The sequence below is a fragment of the Tetranychus urticae genome, chromosome 1, assembly GCF_039701765.1.
Source record: "Tetranychus urticae isolate SD_2017Ah chromosome 1, NJAU_TeUrti_SD_1.0, whole genome shotgun sequence".
Classification (NCBI taxonomy): domain Eukaryota; kingdom Metazoa; phylum Arthropoda; class Arachnida; order Trombidiformes; family Tetranychidae; genus Tetranychus; species Tetranychus urticae.
The window spans coordinates 4,185,575-4,205,893 of record NC_142958.1 but is presented as its reverse complement, the minus strand read 5'-3'; the positions used below and the strand labels follow the sequence as shown (position 1 = coordinate 4,205,893).

General features: G+C 31.4%; 4 protein-coding genes, 4 long non-coding RNA genes and 1 other non-coding gene across 16 annotated transcripts in view; 3 read left to right on the top strand and 6 right to left on the bottom strand.

Moving 5' to 3' along the window:
* Positions 1-406: 406 nt before the first annotated feature.
* LOC112539842 (5S ribosomal RNA) lies at positions 407-525 on the bottom strand. Its single transcript, XR_003083816.1, has one exon. It is a non-coding gene; the product is annotated as a 5S ribosomal RNA (ribosomal RNA).
* A 2,571-nt stretch (positions 526-3,096) lies between these two features.
* LOC149094414 (uncharacterized) lies at positions 3,097-3,820 on the bottom strand. The gene is made up of 2 exons (XR_016199620.1): positions 3,680-3,820; positions 3,097-3,581 (listed from the first exon to the last, which is right to left on the bottom strand). It is a non-coding gene; the product is annotated as an uncharacterized LOC149094414 (long non-coding RNA).
* A 116-nt stretch (positions 3,821-3,936) lies between these two features.
* LOC107363574 (uncharacterized) lies at positions 3,937-5,278 on the bottom strand. 2 transcript variants are annotated; one of them, XR_016199616.1, is made up of 5 exons: positions 5,148-5,278; positions 4,992-5,081; positions 4,629-4,802; positions 4,310-4,403; positions 3,937-4,138 (listed from the first exon to the last, which is right to left on the bottom strand). It is a non-coding gene; the product is annotated as an uncharacterized LOC107363574 (long non-coding RNA). The 2 variants fall into 2 exon arrangements; XR_016199617.1 differs by having other exon boundaries at positions 4,629-4,791.
* LOC107363485 (uncharacterized) lies at positions 4,971-9,826 on the top strand. 3 transcript variants are annotated; one of them, XM_025162324.2, is made up of 5 exons: positions 4,971-5,112; positions 5,326-5,378; positions 5,472-5,852; positions 6,193-9,160; positions 9,473-9,826. In XM_025162324.2, the coding sequence occupies exons 4-5, from the start codon at positions 8,370-8,372 to the stop codon at positions 9,639-9,641; spliced, it is 960 nt and encodes a 319-aa protein (XP_025018092.1). In that variant the 5' UTR covers positions 4,971-5,112; positions 5,326-5,378; positions 5,472-5,852; positions 6,193-8,369; the 3' UTR covers positions 9,642-9,826. The 3 variants fall into 3 exon arrangements, with proteins under 3 accessions (XP_025018092.1, XP_089124916.1, XP_025018090.1); XM_089268790.1 differs by lacking the exons at positions 4,971-5,112; positions 5,326-5,378 and having other exon boundaries at positions 5,713-5,852; positions 8,113-8,170; positions 8,242-9,160; XM_025162322.2 differs by lacking the exons at positions 4,971-5,112; positions 5,326-5,378; positions 5,472-5,852 and having other exon boundaries at positions 8,031-8,170; positions 8,242-9,160.
* A 424-nt stretch (positions 9,827-10,250) lies between these two features.
* Positions 10,251-11,222, bottom strand: Grx5 (Glutaredoxin 5). The gene is made up of 2 exons (XM_015930767.3): positions 10,958-11,222; positions 10,251-10,882 (listed from the first exon to the last, which is right to left on the bottom strand). The coding sequence occupies exons 1-2, from the start codon at positions 11,150-11,152 to the stop codon at positions 10,649-10,651; spliced, it is 429 nt and encodes a 142-aa protein (XP_015786253.1). The 5' UTR covers positions 11,153-11,222; the 3' UTR covers positions 10,251-10,648.
* Positions 11,223-11,403: 181 nt separating this feature from the next.
* Positions 11,404-12,132, top strand: LOC107363538 (uncharacterized). The gene is made up of 2 exons (XM_015930778.3): positions 11,404-11,582; positions 11,663-12,132. Exons 1-2 carry the CDS (start codon positions 11,475-11,477, stop codon positions 11,915-11,917), a joined length of 363 nt encoding a protein of 120 aa, XP_015786264.1. The 5' UTR covers positions 11,404-11,474; the 3' UTR covers positions 11,918-12,132.
* A 132-nt stretch (positions 12,133-12,264) lies between these two features.
* Positions 12,265-12,873, bottom strand: LOC107363548 (uncharacterized). Its single transcript, XR_001568919.3, has 2 exons — positions 12,813-12,873; positions 12,265-12,680 (listed from the first exon to the last, which is right to left on the bottom strand). It is a non-coding gene; the product is annotated as an uncharacterized LOC107363548 (long non-coding RNA).
* Positions 12,874-13,835: 962 nt separating this feature from the next.
* LOC107363555 (uncharacterized) lies at positions 13,836-16,709 on the bottom strand. Of its 4 annotated transcripts, XR_003083510.2 has the most exons (7): positions 16,567-16,709; positions 16,257-16,477; positions 15,812-15,893; positions 14,855-15,094; positions 14,723-14,768; positions 14,514-14,579; positions 13,836-14,379 (listed from the first exon to the last, which is right to left on the bottom strand). It is a non-coding gene; the product is annotated as an uncharacterized LOC107363555 (long non-coding RNA). The 4 variants fall into 4 exon arrangements; XR_016199614.1 differs by lacking the exon at positions 14,723-14,768; XR_016199613.1 differs by lacking the exons at positions 14,723-14,768; positions 15,812-15,893 and adding an exon at positions 15,309-15,484.
* LOC107363459 (uncharacterized) overlaps positions 16,408-20,319 on the top strand; it is a 32,392-nt gene continuing 28,480 nt past the window's right edge. The window contains exons 1-2 of one of the 2 annotated variants that reach the window (XM_015930691.3): positions 16,432-17,095; positions 17,216-17,372. The gene's annotated coding sequence lies outside the window, so the exon portion shown is untranslated. Of the gene's footprint in view, positions 17,373-20,319 lie in introns of both variants that reach the window. The other variant, XM_015930689.3, reaches the window with a different exon arrangement.

The following is a 20,319-nucleotide window of genomic DNA, read 5'->3' as shown; positions in this document are numbered from 1 at the left end:
GTTGTTACTCCACCAAATTGTTGACCACTGTATCAAGTCAAAACATCAAATTTTTGATGTAAATATTGTGGCTAGACTAAAAGTATACCCAGTAAAACTTTTACGCAAACTGAAAGCCATGGTTGAACAACATGACCGAAAACTGTCAAAGCTTAATCAGAATCCAGGTTACCAAGAAATGAATTTGCATAAAAACTTTTGAATTTTGAGTTAAGAATTGGGTCTTTGTAGGTTTGTAGGGAAATGCAAACAGAGTCCATTAAAAAATGCTATTCTCTACATTGTTGTTTGTATTAACATGAAAAACGATGCTCATCAATTTGCAAGATTAAAGATTTTTGAGCGTCTATCCATAGACATTCAATTTGGATTAATTTCGGTATTTTGATATCAAAATGAAACAAAAAGTCTACAACACCGGGGGTTCCCAAGTGGTCTCCCTCCCAAGTACTAACCCGGCCCGAAACTGCTTAACTTCGGAGATCGGACGGGATCCGGTGCTTTCAGTCTGGTATGGTCGTAGACACAAGAAATGTTCAATACTGAAATATTAACATAAAGTCTTAATATAAATATAAATATTAAGATTTTATGTTAATATTTTTCTCTTTAGGCTCAGATTCTAAATTCTTTAGCCAGAAAAGGTGCATAGAAAATTTTCAATCAAATGCCTCGAATGAACGAATTTCTAGTTTTTGCGATTAAATTCTTTGTTTAACTTTTGTTTCACTTGATTTACAATTGAATAGTTTAACAAAATTTATGACTTTAGGTATGCTAACTAAAACCGTTATATTTAGGCAAACTGTTCATTCTTGATTTGTTCCCATGCAAGTTTTATTGGTTTTAAGGTGGATAATCATCATGGCAACCTTGATGATTCAAGGATCCGATTTGATATGCTATTGTGCATTATTGATAATTTTTTTATACCTTAATTAAACTGGTAAGTACCATGTTAATTAAAAATTCCCAATATTTAAAAACAAATAGATTTCAAACACAAGTATTACAAACACATAATCTTAGCCTTCGTAATATTGATTTTAACCTTTTGTTTATCCCATTGTTCATTGAATTTCCTGCCTTTTATTAGTGGTAAACAAAATATTTTGGTTCCTATTTAAGATTTTTGATTTTGACAACAGTTTCAATATCAAAGGTATTCCTCACACAAGTGAATGAACAACTGACTGTTGATGATTTACCTGATGAAAATCTAGAGTTTTTTGCATGAATTTAAATGAAAATTAGTATTCCATTGACTATGATTGCTCTTTGAAATCATAAATTGTGAAGTTGATATGCACGATTATAGCTTAGATTTCCCAATTAATGCAGAAATTTTGGAAAAAAGTGCAATTTAAAAGTAAAGATCAGTAAATTGTATGATAATGGTACGACTTTAATTTTAATTCACGCTTCTTTATATCAATACAACAGATAAATTAACATAATACTAATTATCTTAAATGTTTGTTGCTCTATAAATGAACTCTCAATACTAAATTATAAGATTGTTTTTCCTCATTTCCCTCTCTCTTGTTTCAAGAATGAAATATTATCATCGTATATTATTCATCATGATTCTCAGTTTGCTCAATCTAATGTGTATTATTTCTTGGTTTTTTAGGATTATTGTGGTTTATTCAATGGCCAACTTGAATGAGCATTGCGCTGGAGAAGATGGTTTCATCCATTCAATTGGCTATTTGGTATCAATTATTCAACATTAAAAATAATTTTCACTGGAAAAAGTACAAATGGAGAATAAAGAAGAGCTTCCATGTTCATGGTGGAAACGATAATTGGTGCAATAGCAAAGTTCCCGATGATAATGATGGAAATGAAGAGCAACTGTAGCAATATACTTTTATTATTTTCCGCTTTTTATCAAGATAAAAGGTAAAAGTGAAGGTGAAAAAAATACTGATGAGTATAAGCGGAAAGTATTCAATAATTTCTTAAATTGAATTGAGTCACGTTTGAGATTCTTTTTTACGTTTTGTTGAGATGAAATTTTCATCTCATCTAATATTCAAAGTTAATCAGTTGATGGAAGATAAAGTGCTAGACGGTAACTTGCAGCAAATTGCCTCATTTTTTGCTTTCACTTTTCGCAGTCCATCAATTGAAATGTTATCATGGTTTCAACTCATGTTTACTGTTTTCTTTCTTTTCTTCCAGTTTCTTGATTAACTACTCATGGACAGAACCATTAACATCATCATCATCAATTTTCCATCAATAATCGACTTCTTAGGTTGAAAGAAATGGATGCAAAGTGGACTCGATCATTCTGGTTCATACAAATGAACATCTCGATGAGTCTCTGGCGTTAAAGTCCAATGTCAATGGTAGCAATATACATTTATGTTCATAAACATTCACTATTAAATAGTGATAAACTTCCTGATCAAATTTGACAAACTTATCATTAGTCAATAGTTTTCCTGTTTCCGTTTTTTGCTGTTAGGATGGTGATGATAAATATCCAGGAACCATGATAAAAGTGGTTGTTGCTTATTAATGCAAACCTTTTGTTCTAGAAAATTGAACTTTTCTTCTTCTTTTCTAGCTTTCACCAATCATGCTGGTATTCACATTTCTTACCATGATGATGAATATGGTAAATATTATCATAAAATGTTTCAACTGCAATCTTGTTCATCATCTACAACAGTTTGAAAGCGCAGTCTTTAATTATATGGAAATCTCATTTTCTTGAAAATCTTTTATTACTCCATCAACCGATACAAAATTAGACCCATCTTAATCTTGAGTTAATAATTGCGATTAAATTTAAACTACTGTCATGGGTACTAATTATCATTTCAAGATGGAGATGTTATTTTTCAAATTATCGTTAAAGTTTGAACAAAATGTTGAAATCAAATTGACTATTGGAATCAGACAATAATGGGTAATCAAACATGACATCTTATAAACAATACTAATTGAAATTTTCAATTGTTGAGGTGTGATTAGATTATTCCAAAATCAATTGGACAGCATATGGTTTACAAGATGAATATGAAGTGTGAACCAATCAATTTTTAAAGAAATGAAAAAACATTGTTCAACTTTGCCATCAAATCTTGCTTTAGACTTAATTGTATGGTATTAATGATGTAGCCTTTGATATTGAAAACAACACGGTTAATAAAAAAAAATATAATAATAATAAGCATGATAAAATGGTAAAGAAAAGGGAAAACAAAATATCAATCAGTTTAAATGAATTGAGTACAGGCAAAGCTCAGACAAAAGGCTCAGGGAAACGAGTAAATTAGTGATTAAGACGGACACAAGAGTCGTAATCATAATTAATGTCGTGACCATTCCGTCTTAAGGCAATCAAAATGGATAAGATGATTATGTTTATGATGGTGATGGTGATAGAGAGAAGAACGTTGTTGTTGGTCAGTAGAATGATATGTATTAGAGGAACAATCATGATGTTGATGATGATCGGTTTAATGTAAGATCATCTTTTCATTGACCCAACACTTTCCTAATTCAACATCAAAATGGATTAATCACTTTCAATTGTTGAGCTTGATTTGTGATGCTTTAGAAAGCTGGAAAGGGTAAAAATTCAGAGTTAATTTAACGTGTTACTCCGACGTAGCATTTTAATTAGATGGTAAAGTTTCCAGTTTCCACGAGTCACGCTTACTTCGTTCAACTTTCTTCTTAACCTCCGTCCAATTGCTGTTTGTACATTTCCCGTTGAATATGGTTATTAATTGGTTTGCACGAAATTGTTCAACTTGTAATCCATATTGGTATTTGCTTGGATAATCAAAGGTAAAATCTTCAAGTTTAACTTTTCTGCAGGAAAATGAAGAAGAAATCAGATGGAAAATGATTAAGTACCATATTGTTACATTTGGCTTGATAGCGATTCTAATCTCGACTTTTAACTCTACTTACCTGATTGTGTAGTTAATCTTGTCCTGGTATTTGGATATAGTTTGGTTTAAATTGTAACTAGTTGAGTCCAATGACAATCAAATGTAACCATCGTGATAAATGGCGACCTTTCTTTGAATCTTTCATGTACTCCTATTTGACCATCCAAATGTGGGTTACCGATGATATTTTATGATAAGTTGCTTGGATTCAACTGATTAAGCTTGAAAGAAGAAGATGAAAATGGAAAAAACAATCAATCGTTTTTGGAGTAATCATGATTATCTTTGTATCAATTCTTGGTAAATGAATGTTTTCACTCAACAATCATTGTACAGAAACAATTGTAATCTATGAACTCTTCTAGGTCAGGTTAACTGAAACCTTGACTTACCTTTTTAATTTGAGACGATGATAAATTAATATCAGTATATTTAAATGCATCAGATCCTCCGGTGATAATAATCAATCTTAATTTTACTATTAATCTGGCGAGAAGAGAGTAATTATTAATAAAACAAAATAAATCATGTGCATCTCATTGAGCTGTATACAATACACAAACAGCTGAAGTGAATTAACTTGTACAAAAAAGCTTTACCAATCATCATTTTGTTTTTGTCTTCATGATTGATTATTATAAAATTTCAAGATTTCATGGTTTCCTCAGATTATTAAGTCCATTAAGGGTTAAAGGATAAATTAATACTTACAATTATCCATCAGATTAAAGGACATTTGCATGGCCAAGACAAGATTAATCCTTTGAGATTTTATGTTGCTATTGAGTTTGTTATGCTTAGCTACCATTTTGCTTTGGGTGGTTTCGCCAGACGGATGTGAATATTGACAAGTCCATCATTAATTGTGACCAACCTGTTAATTAACTTGTGAAGTCAACACCAATAGACAAGCTTGTTTACTCAACAATTTGTTAATTAACATGCTTTTGATTTTCACTGATTCTCACACAAAACAAGTTGACCGACAAAATCTATGCTTGTTATAGTCTAATGAGATTTAAAGCAGTTCAAAGAGACTCTAAAAGCTTCTGACTTTTTTCACACTGTACTTACAATTGGCGACACATCTTTTGCTTCTCACTTGTTCAACAGTAATCATTATCCAGTGTCCTCAGCTTCATTTATTAGATGAAATCAAATGACCTGGAATCAAAATTTAACCATGATGATTAATGTAAGTATTAACAACAAGATTAACAAAATTCTCACCTCTCAACGTGTGTGTGTGTGACCATCCATTTCTTCACCTTGTATTGCGTCTTATTAATCAGCTGTAACTCTTTCTTTTTTCTCTTAACCACTTCTCATCATCATCTAAAACACGATGAATATCATTTAATATTTAACCTCTTATTTGTGCTCGTAATTGTCCACCATTATGTTTTAGCTTTTGTATCTTTCCTTATCGCTTCATGGTTGACATATCCACTCATTAACAAGGTAAGCCATTCTGTTCATCGTTAATCTTGTTGATCCTCGCCTTTTTTTCATTTCTTCCGATACTGATTATCTTTTTCATTTCAATTTTCTCAGGTCAAATAATGGGCTGTGATATCTCCGTTGAAAAGACCATTTGGATGATGTCTGTATGCCAAAGATTAAAGTAGGACTTGCTCTTTACACGGAATCCTATCAACATTATTGGACACCATTGGACATGAATTTATAGCCATATTTGTTAACTTTCAATTTCATTATTACAAGCATACATATTTGGTTAACCGTGTTGTGTTTATGTAATGATGTTCACGAAATGGATGGTTCCGTGCTCAATACGTGTTTAATTAACCTACTTGTAGTGAAGATGAATCTTTCTCCACTTGAAGCTAATTTCTTTTACAATCAAAACTCCTTCAATGGTCATCATGAAAGATCAATCAAGACGATCACTGTAAAGTACAAACTAATCATCAGGTAACAAAAATCAACGAAATAGAGAGAGAAAGAAATAAAACAAATCAAGAAACAAGGTTTACAATTGATCATTTTTGTTTGCTTTAGCTTTATTGTATGTGTTTTGAAGGTTTAACAACATCATTAACATTCTCATCCTAATTAACTTACAAATTTCATGTTACAATGCTAATTAGTCTGATCAATGATTATCAATCATTCTCACAACTATAATCAGATTGATTATCAGATTGTTGTTAGCTCATATTTTCAATACTAAACTAAATGGTAAACTATTAGCTGTGCTAATATCAATTTAAATCAACTTCACTCTGATTAATTATCCTCGTTTTGCTAACAGATAACACTTCAAAGGACGTTTCAATTGTTAATTATCCTATTGTATTGTAATCATTATCACTCTGGTTACACTTTGTCATCTCTTGACCACCTTGACTATGATTAAGAAGCTGTAAAAGCTGATTTTAATCAGGATTCATCAAATCTGCTTCAATACATTTTTCAATTTACAAGTTCTCATGTCAAAGACATTCATTTTCAAGCCTTGATCTAAATTGAGAAATTTCTCATCATTTATGATCAAGTCTAATCAAATCAAAGCATCTGGTTGCTCAGTGTCAACTTTCATTGACTCTAACAAAATGTCAATGTCGTTTTTTCAATTGTTTCAAATATCTATTGTACGGTTACGAATCAACTCATGGAGCAGATAATCATCAATAGCCATCGTTTTCACAAATATTGCTTTATATCCATTTTGCATCAGTTTCATGAAATAATATCAAATGGATTGACAATTTGGTTGCAATATACTTGGATTACATGGAATAGCTCATCAAGGCTGGTGTCATTAAATTATCTTGTTAATTGTAACCACAACATGAAACTACTCGATCATCTTTACAATACACTTTGCAATCAATTTTCTGAGACAGACATTGGCTCAATGTAGACTAAAAATTTTGACCAACCGATTTAGCAAATTCAATGATCAATTGCAATTATACTTGACTGTTGATGGCTGATTTTCCGATGGACATCATTTTAACAATCAGTTGATCAAACATAGTGTTATGCTAAAGAAGTATCACAAGGAACTCTGTCTCTGCCTGTAAATTGAATTGATGATACACGTAACTGTAGTCAACTGCTTGGACTGTAATTTTTGAGGTTATAACATGATTTGAATAGATGGCAAAACAATCTGCAAGGAGATAAATCAAGGTGTTAAAGTTGACCATTTTCATCTAATAACAATGGCCAACTATTGAGATTGTTTGATCATTATGTTAAAATTAATGAGTCCACAAGCCAAACTTTAGACTAATTCAATAATCAAGATTAATACATTCGGGTGAGTGGCCATTAGATTAAGTAGAAGAAACAAATTGAATAATTGAGATTGAAAACATTAAGGATTTTATTCTCATTAAAGCAAAAGGAAAAAATTAGATGAAAAAAAGTTACAAAGATATCCAGCAATCATTACATGGATGAAGGTTACATGAAAAAGAGCAAAGAGTTGACCAAAATTTCATTCAACTTCATCCATGAAAACCTTTATTTCATTGACATTTCAATTGAGTGGAACAATTATTTCACTAATGACAATTAATAACAAATAATGGTTGACTTAATGTAAAACAATATTTTTTTTCTGGTAAAATGTGTTGGTTTTATTGGTGGTAAAGTCACCCATATTAACATTAATTAAATTGTTGATAAACACAACATTTTCCCCCATTTTGGATTGATAAAAAAGACATGACCAGATTAACCAATGGATATAACGAGTGTTATACAATCAAGTTGATTGATAGTCAGGTTATAAGCTTGCTTTTATTTCTAGAAACTCAAATCGACTGTAAGAGCAATGGCGGAAAATAGAAACTCGGAGCAATCTCTTTTCAGATTTATTTACCTCTCAGTCTTTTTACTCACTCTTTTTCCAGTTATCTTCTCGATTCTTCGATATTTTTGAACATTTTTCTAGCCACTAGTCTTGAGTAAAGTCTAGTGTTCATCTCGAAAAGCCAGATGAAAGCCTAACATTCACAATTGATCAACAAGTTGAAAAATTTACAAATATCGCCAGTTGAGATAAAGTCAACTTTGTAATGTGATCTTAACAGATACTCATCGATATCCAAGCTTAACCGATATTTTTAAAACAGTCACAAGACAATGTCTCTCTATTAAGTTTTTAATTTAAACCCAATTTTAACCGGTTAACCAAAATATCATCTATATCATCTTCGAGGTTAACCAAGGGACCAGTTGCCGATTGAAACCATCTCTCACCTGTCGATATTACATTTGTAAGAGCAAAACTTACCATTTATTGCCTGTTTTAGTTATTTTGGTATTTTATAAGATTTGGTTTCTCCAGTTGAAATTATTTTTTTAGTCTTTTATCCTGTTTCGATACCTTCTTGGACCAAAATCAACGATATTTAGGATTCTATTTTTGTTGTCAACTCAGATATTTTATTTAAACTGACAAAAATTGAATTAACAATGAATGCTGATCAACCAGAAGACGATCAGGAAAACCAATGTGATAACTTTGGAGGTAAACTCAAAGGAGGTGATGATTTGAATACAGACCAACTGATCAAATTTGTTCATGGTGAAGATAAAGTAAAGGTTAACAAGTTACTCTTGTTACCTTGGGATGATGTCTTGTTTCCATATATTTTGGACCATTTGACTTGGAAAGACTTGTATCTTTTGCGATCAGTTTCGCGGTCAATGATGGATCTGGTTCATTGTTATTTGTCCTCATTATTGGTTGTTGATTTAGCTAAGATTGGTAAACGTTTTACTCTTCAAGCATTTGGTGTTCTGTCTGCGAACTGTTACAACTTGAGGATTCTCAATTTATATAAATGTAAATGGATTTCAAATGATTTACTACAAAATATCATTGAACAAAATCCACACTTGACTCATTTGAATATTTCTTGCTGTTTATCTGTAAACAATAATTGCCTTCAAAGACTTGCAATCAACTGCAAAGGCCTTAAATCTATTCAATTAAAGGAGTGTTGTTGGACGAATGCCATAGCTGTTGCCCATCTAGCGTTGAATTGCCCATTATTGGAAGAGGTTGACCTAACGAGTTGTTGGGAGATTACAGACGATTCAGCAATTGCTTTGGTAATCAGATGTCCAAATCTGAGAAGATTATCTCTATCAAACATCTACGGAATCACCGACAGTGTTCTGATGAATGTTGCTGCTCAATCTAAAAATCTTGAATATCTCAACATTTCTGGTTGCTGGCATATAACAGATTATGGTGTTAGGTGAGCGATTTAATTATATTTTATAAATGAATAATTTCGTAAAAATATCAATACATTTAACAATCCTGATTTCTCATAATATTTTATACAATATTTTGGATTTGTAAGCATTATTTACAAGTCTAGTCTTAACTATGAGCTTGAATTTTAAAAAATGTTTATAGTTACTGTTTTTTTCCCAGAGTTAGATTAACTGAGCTCTGAGACTAATCACTGTAAAGTTCAGAAGTAATGTGAAATGAAGCTTGTCTACATCTCTTAAAAGTCGAAATCATTCATGTTTATGACTTTTTTCTTCTATCTTTATCACAGATTGATCGGTGAAAATTGTAAAAAGCTAGAGCGATTGGAAGTTTTTGGTTGCAGCGAGGTTACGGAAAGAAGCTTGGCATTTTTGAGGCTCAGAGGAGTTAAAATCGATATACAACCGCCTCAAAGACCTCGATTGACTTTGTTCTTGAGACACGCGATGGGCCATTAGGCTTCCGGCGATGAGCGAGATTGTACTTCAAAAAAGCTTTCAAATGACTGATGATAACAATTATTATAAACTTGACTTAGAAAGATTTATTTATAAGTTTCATCTCTTTAATGATCATTGTGGACCAAACATCGCTTTTAACATTTTCTATGTGATATTTATATTAAAAATGATTATTAATTCCATTTGCATCGCAATTCTTATTCCATCACAGTTAAAGCTTGTAATTTACTGTAATACATTCGTGCCAATCACTCATTATTCAGTAAAATTTTCTATAAATGGAAATACAAAATAATGAAAAATGAAACCTGATTGATTTTATGTCAAAACACAATCGAAAGGATGAAATCAGACTAACCAATTTTAAATTACCTACCATACTGATCATTTGTAAGAGTGTTTAAGGCAAAGCGCAGTTTCACATAATTCTAGTTCAATAACTTCAATTTATTGAACCCAAAAAATAATCGACGAATCGTCATTACAGATGGGTAAAGATCCATTATAACAGACGTTGAAAAACTTGAAATACTAATGAATTCAGTCATTATTGCTCCACCAAAATAGTTTTAACTTATCCTAGCAATGAGTAAAATTTTCAAAAGATAATATTTTAATTCTATTTTATTGAAAATATTCATAAAATTCATTTTCATTCTCCTTAAACTCTTCTTGTGAAAAATATTTTACAGCTATTTTCAACAAACAAATTGATTTTCAATTTAAATCTTTTCTTGGTCTAACCCATTGCAGTAACCAATTTCGTCATTGGTTGCGAATTAAACGAGCTTAGACCTTAAACAGCTTGAAGAGTTCAACATTTAAAAATGATTGAATGTTTTGTGGTTTACTGAATTAATATAGTAGTATAATACATATGCTATTTCCAAGTTTGAACTGTTATAAAAAATCATCAGCGACTCTTTATGAAATATTTTTATTTTGATTATTTCCTATATTTGGTCGGTCTGAGCTATTCTAATTAAATATAATTCAACTAAAACCTACTGGCTCTCCGTTTCACTCAGAGCTGATTTTATACCAATCTGTTTGAGCATCTCGATTAATTCACCAGTCTTGTGCATTTGAAGAATAATATCACATCCACCAACAAATTGTCCATTGATGTAAATTTGAGGTATGGTGGGCCAATTGGTATAATCTTTTACCGCTTGTCTTAAATCTTCATCACTTAGAACATCATATGCATCATAGTCGACTCCATGCATACGCAAAACCTATAGAAACAAAACATGAAAGGTTAATGATAAAATTTCGAAGTAGTTTAAATTAGATGAACATTTGAAACTAACCTGAGTAACAGCGTTGCTGAAACCACATCTAGGAGCATTAGGGACTCCTTTCATAAAAACAACAACCTTATTAGATGAAACCATTTTGTCAAGCTTATCTTTCCATTCTGGACTAGTAGAAAATAAAGCAGCGAATTGGGTTCGAGCAACAGGAACACGACCAATTGTCCTAACAAGAGATGAGAGTAAAGACATGATGAACCTTTACGAGACAAACAGAAATTGGAAAACTATTGAATGAAAACACAAAATCCAAACGTGAACTCAACTCCAATATTTAACCTTAACAACCAAAGTTACTCTTTGTTAACAACATCCAGGCAAAGGCGCTCAATTCAAATTTTTTTGACTCAAAATAAGCAACATTTGAATTGAGCGCCTTATATATTTTGGAAGTTTTGAAGGTAACATTGGAGCTGCGGTCGTGTTTTGCTTATTATTTTGTTTTTATTAATCAATTGTGTTACACTTACTGTTATTTTTTTCTCGTATTTAATTAAATTTTAAACCCTTGATCATGTCCCTACTGCCGTATCTTCTTAAGGCAGCTGGTCGTGTTCCTGCGACTCGCATGAGTAGGGTTCTATACGCTCAAAGATGTGGTTTCAGTAAGCCTACTTCTCAGGTTAGTATCATTTTTATTATCACTTTAAATAGCATTTCAGAAGAGTTCACATTTTTAATTTGTTTGTTTTTTATTTCTAGGATTCTTCTATGCCTGGAGCTAGCAGTTCTACCTATGATTTCAATAGAACTACAGGATTCGACCGGATGACTTACCCAGCGATAGAAAACTTACGCAAATTCAAAGATTCTCCAGAAATTGAGAAAAGACGATTCTTCTGGGTTGTACGAAGTGTTGCTTTGTATGCAGGACTGTTTGGAATCTTTTCGATAATTTATTGGGGCATTCTTTATCCCCGTTTAATTTTCCAAATTTATGATCCATATCCTGGCTAAAAGACTTGAAACATCAGTGAAATCCTAGTTTGATTATTAGAATGTCTAAGCTATTAATATTGTTATTCAACATTATATTATCAACTATTGTCGATTCAAGCAATTAGTAATCTTTGAAATTGACACTAGCCTACACAGTAAGTGTTACAAATGATTACAGTGTTTGAAAAGCATTTGCATATAAGTTCTTAATAATAAAACATGTATGCAGAAAACTGTTTCCAAACTTGATGTTAAACCGCGTTCTAACAAATTGATTCACATTCAAATGTCATTTTGATCATAAAAGCTGCGGCCAGAGCCAGTCAAGGATTACAATATATAAAAATTAAAACAGATGTATCGAATAATCATCAAGTTCAATTTTAATTCTATAATTAAGCAACATTCTCAATACTCTCGCCAATGAAATTAAATGACAATTATTAACCAACTAAACTGATTGGCAAAAGACAAATTGAGGTGAAAAGTGGGGAGGAAGATAAGAATTGAAGAAAATGATTCATATTCAATCAAATTTTTTGTTTTTGAGGTTAGAAATTTTCTCAATCTCTGATCGATAATCTTCCAGAATTTCGGAAGGCCTAATGAACCACATGTTATAAAGCAGTAAACCAACAACTGGGATAGCAGGCCAGAGCCATTTTTCACTAATGATTGGCAGTAAACGTTTCTTTCCTCGGACTTGTTGACGAGAAACCACTGTAGCTAAGTTGAGTCCACGGCGAACCATTTCTCTATTTAACAATGACATTGTGATAACCTAGACCAAAACACAAAGTGTAAGGATGCAAAAAGACAATATGAATAGTAAATCAATCAAAAATGAGAAAAAGGTATTGAAATTAGGGTTCAACACGAAACCTGGTTTATTAATCAAAACAAATTAACTTACTTTTGCACAGGTTTTTTCCTTGTTAACACACAATTAATTTAATTTCAACTTGAGTTGAACCGATTTTTCTGAAAACAGTGAATTTAAGGGACCGTTAACACATAACAAACTGTAAGAGTAGAGCCAAATGTTTGCTTTTCCCTTAACATTCATTGCAATAGAATTATATTTTCTTTATTATTAATCACTTTAATAGCGAAATTATCAATCACCAAATTATTACAAACAATTAGAATATTTATAGATGTAATTCATTGAAATACCTAACAAGATAAAGCATCTAAATAGATGCTAAATAAACTGAAACTGAAACTTTTGTTGAAATATTGAAATCAAATCAGTTGATTAAGTAAAGCTAAATTAAAACTAAGAAATGATAGCAAAGATAATTATCACGAGAAAATGCAAATTGCTTATTTAAATAGTGGGTGGGTTGTGAATAAAGGGTTAGAAAACTTGAAGACAATTAAGAGCTTCTCAATAATTTGTTTGTTTGGGTTATTGGATCAAGTGAAAGTGCTAGACAAATTAAACTGGTTGTGAGATATTAAGAGTTAATTAAACTTTTAAAACGGCTGTAATTATAATTGAAGCCATGTGTTTCAATATTCATGTCTTTGTGTTTGGTTTGACGATGAGAAATGATGTTAGATTAATAATAAGATTTCAAAAATTGAGATGATTAGAAATACTTCACACGATCGTTTAATAAAACTTATCAAAGCCCTGGTCGTTTACTTAGGTGGTAATATAATTAATACAGTATGTAGGATTAATTTGAGACCCTAAAGTGGTAAATTGAGCTTTCATTAATTTAAGATTTGGTTTCTAAATCATCATAAAGAAAGATTATGTGTTTAGATATAAGCAATTAAATTCACTAATAATAATATTGAATGTGAATCAACTCACTCAATAAAAATTTAAATTAATAGTCATTAATCATTATTATTTCAGTCAGATTCTTAGATTTGCATCTGACTAAGCATAGATGGAGAAATTATTATCATTGAAATATGTGGATTGCAGTGAACATCATAAGCAGCTGTTATTTAATCAACAATTTACATGAGTTAATATAAACAATTGGTATTTGAAAGTTCTGATAAAGAGATATGTGGAAGCAAAAATATCTCTACTATTGATTGATGATGATACAACTTTAAACTATGTTGAAGTTGAAATAATGGATGAGATGCTTAAGTGATGATGGCTCATTTTTTAGATTCATCTTCATCATGTCTTTACATTTATTTAGTTACCACAAAAGATAAAAAAATACGGCAATATGATCTAAAGATCTATCTTTTTATCTTAAGAAATGCAAATGAATGATGATTTAGAAAACGAAAAGTCAGATTGAAATGGACAAAAGTCAACGTAGGTAATCAGTTGTCATCACATTAACAACCAAATTTGAGGTTAATTTGCAGATAATAAAGTCATTAGTATGGAGGATAAATCTATAAGCACTTGTTTGTTTCCCAAGGGCTTCAAGTGGATAGTTTGTATGTGGTGACCATTGGCGTTTCCGTTTGCTCAAAGTATAATCAGCATCTCAATTTTCCTGAAGAAAAAAAGAAAAAGTCCAAAGAAAGAATAGAAAATTAGAGAAAATATCATGAGAAGAAATCATGTCAGTGTTGAGATAATGTAAGGTCACTATCCCAGGATGATAGAAGCAGAATAAATTTCATTTACCTTTTGAAATCCTAACCCTGTGCATGGTTCATTGTCAAAGTCCTCTTGTCAATCGAATCAAATTTTCTGGAAAGAAAGAAAGAGATTGAGAGATAGAAAATTAATAAAAAATTCAAGATTGATTCAGATTGATAAACAATAGGAAAGGATGTTCACTTGATTCGTTTTCTTGGCTAATTGATACCAAGATCAGTCAAAACGTTATTTACCTGTGAGCAGTTGGGTTGTTGATTTAACATGTTTTAAACATGAGAACTGTCAGCAAACAATAAAAGGTGAACACAGTAATGCAAGAGACAGGACAGAGAGAGAGAGAGAAACAAAACAAAAAACAAACTCACCGGCTTAACATAATTTACACTGCTATTAAGGTAATCTTAATTCACCCGTTGACAAGAGTGAGAGAGAAATAAAGAAGGTAATCACTGAGAAAAAGTTAATTCATTCAAAGAAATGAAATGTGATATCAAAAAGAGACAACAGCAACCAAACAACGACAAAAGAGTAAACATGATTAGGCGGGAGCGAAAATCTCATTGAGCGGAAAATTTAAATTCATTCCTTGGTTTCCAATTTCGAGTCTGAAATATGGTAATAATAAGAAGAAAACAAAATTTAAAGTAAAAAAGGTAAAAGATATTGACGAGAAAAAAAGAAAAGTCTAAAACATTAACTCCTTGTCTTCATTTTTGTTTGAAGAGGAGAGTTTAAAAAATCATCCTCATCATCACCTTCCTCTTCTTAGCTGTCTTCACCTATCATTATAACCATTGTTCATTCAATCTTCCTGTTTACCTTCTGTCTTCTTCTTCTTTGTTTTCATCTTCTCGTTCCTTTGGCTCCTGTCATCACCATTTTTCATCTCTCATTTTAAATGTATCTTCTTCGTCTTCTTCAACAATTTTAATCCTGTTCTTTTATTCCATTGTCATTTTATTTCTCCTTCCTGAGTCTCCTATTTAAAGGTCAATCTGTAAGAAAATCAATATCTAAGATTTACTTCTCATCTTCACCAACATCCTTTCCATCCTCCTCCTTCATTATCATTATCATCCCTAAAACAAAGTCCCTCCCAAGTAACCTCCCTGTCATCAATTCCTTCACCTTTCTCTCCATATTACATTACTATGGACAAACCTTTACATTTCAATCTTAATCGTCATCTTAAGCCTACCTGACTCATCTACTAATCACCTTTATAACCAGAAATCCAATTAATAAAACAAACAGTAATGTTTTACAAATTACAGCTCCACTAATCAGTCAATTGGTAATAGTAAACAAAAACGTTTGATTACATCAAACATTGTCAACTGTTTTCCAGAAGCTATTCAAAAATGAACCCATATGATCGGATAAATGAACATCAAACCACCAAACCTAGAAATACAATTAATAGATGATCAATAATGAATAAATGATGATTGCCATAGTCAATAACAAAGTTATAATGCGGTTGAATATAAAAAAATTTAACTGTGCCATTAGTAAATCAAATTGGGTCCAAGTCAATTGAAATTGAGATGATATAGAGAAAAGGGAGGAGAAGAGAAAGAGAGAGAAAAAAAAGACGATCAAGAAGATGATGATGATGATGATAAGATTGATGATGAAGGGAAAGAAGAAAATGAAGATAGAAGGATGAAAGCAATTCAATTCGTTGTTGACGAATGAATGATAACATTATGTCTACTCCCAGAAAGCAGCTAATATTTCCTCTGATTGGCCAATAGGCGTGTTTACCTGTACATTGTGAACCCTCCGCTCCATGAAATTGTCTAAGATTGAGACGCAAACTCCTCTAATCTGATGATAATAATAATCTCCACCTCTCCAAGTTACAGGATAATCTCCTCCTTCTTCCTTGGGTGAAGAAAAAAACATTCACAAAAACAATGTAATGTTATTATTTATCCTTGTGAGTATGTTAAACTGGCTACCAAAAAAAAGGTTGAAAGCAGAGACTAGAAGAAAGCAAGAAATAACAGAAAAAACGATATAAACAACGAAAATTAATTATTATCAACAGCATTTCTATTAATGTGGAACTTACCTCGTCACAATCATCACTTCAGTTGTTTCCTTATACATTAGTGGATTCACAATAATTAATCAATTTTATATTAATTCAATAAAAAAGGACCAGTTTAACAACACAAACGTACATTTAACCGTTTTTTTTGTAATCGCTTCTGGTTAGGCTTTTGTTTTCTTGCAGCTCTCCTTTGCTGCCATCTTTATTTTACAATTAGCTTTTTTCCTTTCCCGTCCTCTTTTTTTCCCCCTTTCAAAGTGTTGTTGTCATTTTGTTATTTTCATTTCTGGTTATTCAATTGTTTATTATGGTTCAACTTGTCAACTTGTTTTTGTGTCTAATTGTGATTACAGTGAAAATTAATCCTCAACTAAAGTGTTAACTTGAATGCAATAATCATCGTCTAAACCATCATCATCAACATAACCATCAAACCTGATCGCCATTACAATCATCTCAATCATTACACTTTTACATTTGTTTTCCTTCTCGACACATTTTCAACTATTTCAACCTTGTTTTTAATAGTGAGGTTAATCAACAAATGGTATTTGCATTAATTTACCTTGTGATTTAGCATTTTCTTTCTCCTTTTCCTTTTTTCTTTACTGGTTTCTAATCAATCAATCATTCGTTTATTACCATCATCATCTTAACATCATTTAAGGATATTTGCTACCAACAAGTGTAATAATTTGTTCAACTCTTGAAACTCAATCAACATTTTTTACACTCATCATCAAATTATGGACAGCAATTGACCCACCAGGAATTAGAAAGTCCTTTTTTTCATTTGGTTTGCAATCACACTTTATACTTGTAATGTAAGTATCAAATCAAAGTAGCCATTTTTGTCCAAATTACAAAAGTAAATACAAGAAGTAAAATTCATGTGAAAACAAACATTGATTTTTCCTGTTTTAACCTTTGATATTCACATTGAATTGATTTGATTTGACTTGTTAACCAAACTAATGTGGTCAAATAATCAGATTGATTTGATAAATAGAAGCATGTAATGCAGTAAAAGAGTCATCAAAACACACACACCAACAAACATCAGTTAAATTGATTACAATCAGCATTTTACGCGTAATACAAAAGTCACTGTCCATCACAATAACAGTTAGCTAATAAATCTTGCCTTGCATCCTAAGATTACCGATAAATGTAAAAGATATTTACCAGATAATTCCCAGTATAATGTAGTCTTAAATTGATTTCCAGTTGGATAGTAGAGAAGACAGAAAATGTAATAAATTGTTCGCTTATTATTCGCATGTTTCATTGTCCATTCAAGTGTCAAACCCAAACAAACACATTGACATAACCCTGAAAAAAAGGTAACCATAATGCCACCCTCAAAAAAAAACACACCACAACATGACAAGAGAGAAGTGAATGAAAATTGCTTGTTTTATTGAACACTAACAAAGTCATAATGAAATGGCCATCATCTTAAGAAAGTAAAAACATTTTTCACCAAAATATATCCACTTTCAATTACCCTCTGCTCAAACCCACTCTCACCTTATCACCCTCAATCTCCTCTCCTCCTCTAAGTATATCAGTTAGTATATAATGTATGGCCAAAAAACTGTTACAACAATAAACTAGCATTTCCTAAGTCAATCAATCTTTATCATTTTGCTACTTCAAAAGTAAAAAATGTAGATATTAAAAAAAAAGTAGACCAAAAAAGTTGATTTGAATACATTTCACACTCTCAGCCTTTTTCCTCTCCCTCTTCATCATCTGTGTTAGCCAGGCAATCCATGATAATGGATCCTCTTGGAGGTTGACCTCTAAACATAACTTTAAGTTGTTAAGGGTTCCTATTATTATCATTATAACACAAAGAGCAATCCGCATTGAAGCTTTATCGTCATCTTTTCCCTTCGCTGTTTTTTTGTGTGTGTGGTTCAAACAACAAAAAAAGGTTCACTTTGAAGTACGTGAAAAAAAACGTGTGTTAACATTTACTTGGTACATTAGTCTAGCTTCTCACGGCTTTTCACCGCAATCATCTTTATCCTCCTTCAATGATTTTCTTGGTGTATCAAAGTGACAATCATTTAAAAGTTGATTCATTATTTGAAGGAAAACATTTTAATTAGTCTTTAAAACTGTGTAATTGCAACTGTCACAACTAATCTGTCCTTTTGTCCTCAATTTTACGATTTACAATTGCAACCATAAACTTGTTTGTTTTTGGCTTCTTGTCACATTTTTGGCTATTTTTTTATTTATTTGATAAAGTGTTCTCGTGGCGTTTACAAGGCAATACATTGAATGAGATGATAAAAGGAGGCTGAGAGGAAGATGAGTTTATTGAAGATGGATGAGGAAGGTGGTGTGTTTTGTTTAACAGGAGGAGGGTAAATGTGTCCATCAGTGTTTTGATATATAACACAATATGAAAAAGCATTTCAATTGAAAACTGGTAACTGATGGCTTGTTATACTTTGAGGCGTTTTTACACACTTTTTAATCCATTACAATGCATTGAAATACTTTTATCGTCGTTGTGTGGCTCTTTTTGTGACTGTCTGAATAGCCTTTTTAAGGACAGGATTAAGTTTAGAGTACCATTTCTGGTCCATTGAGAGACAAAAAGCCGTTTTTTTGGTTCGCCTTCATTTTGTCAGTTGTTCACACTTACAGATTGTACAAATTCAACAATTTATTATCAACAAATTGTTCTAATTATTTTATCAAATGTTGTACTTATGTGATTGATGGACTAACAGTAAGTTTGAAAGATTTGATGTCTATGATGACTCGAGATTTTAGTGACTTTCTGGTTCATTCGATGTCGGAAATTGGTGTTTCAGGTTGAGTTTATTTACTAAAATATTTTAAAACTCACGAACATTGTCAGACAATTTTGCTCAAAGAGTCTCAATGACTTTTCTGTTTTTTCATCAGATTTTCGGTTGTTCACACTTCTTGCTGAAGATCAATTTCATGAATATTTTTTCAGATTGCAATCTAATTTACAAAATTGACAAAAATTCGAATCGTGATTTGAATCGCGATTCACTTTTCGCTGTCAATCCTTTCAACACAAAAAGCTGATAGAACTTTGAATTTCCATTTTTATCAGGTTGAATGATTGAATGCAGATTCAATTTCTTCATCATTTTTGCACTTTGAAAGTAAATATTTAGACATTTTTAGACTGTTTCAGGTGATTTTTGATTATTTTTCAAATCTCGTCTTTTCTCGCTGATAATATCATTGTGTTTAAAGCTCATCAAATGGGACGGAAATAATGTCATGTTGAAGAGATAATTTTAGTTTTTAATAAGATTTACTAAGAATGATTGGAATGTTTTGACGAGTAAAATGATTATGAGCAGAAGCTTCAGTTAATCTTGATAATAATCTTAATCATCTTTTTAACTTCATCATCATTACCATTATCATCATCATCTTCATCGTCGTCGTCGTCGTCGTCGTCTTCGTTGTTGTGTTTTTTCTTCAAACTTATCTATTTAAATATCAAGCTAAAATTGTTGTTGGCAAGATTAGTTTTGATTTTTTTAGATTCAACTCATATTCAGTTATTATTGTTGTTTCTGTCAACAGATGACAAGAGGAAGAAACTGTAATCATCTGAAAGATTATGGTAAACAGATTTGATTGTTTCCCCTGATTGTGCAGTTGTTAAATAGCCTGAGCTTGTTACATGTTCAATTGTATAATATTGAGCCATTTGTTTCAGTCTTTTCATGTCAAAGTTGAAGTTTCCCTTCAAAAGTAACCTTT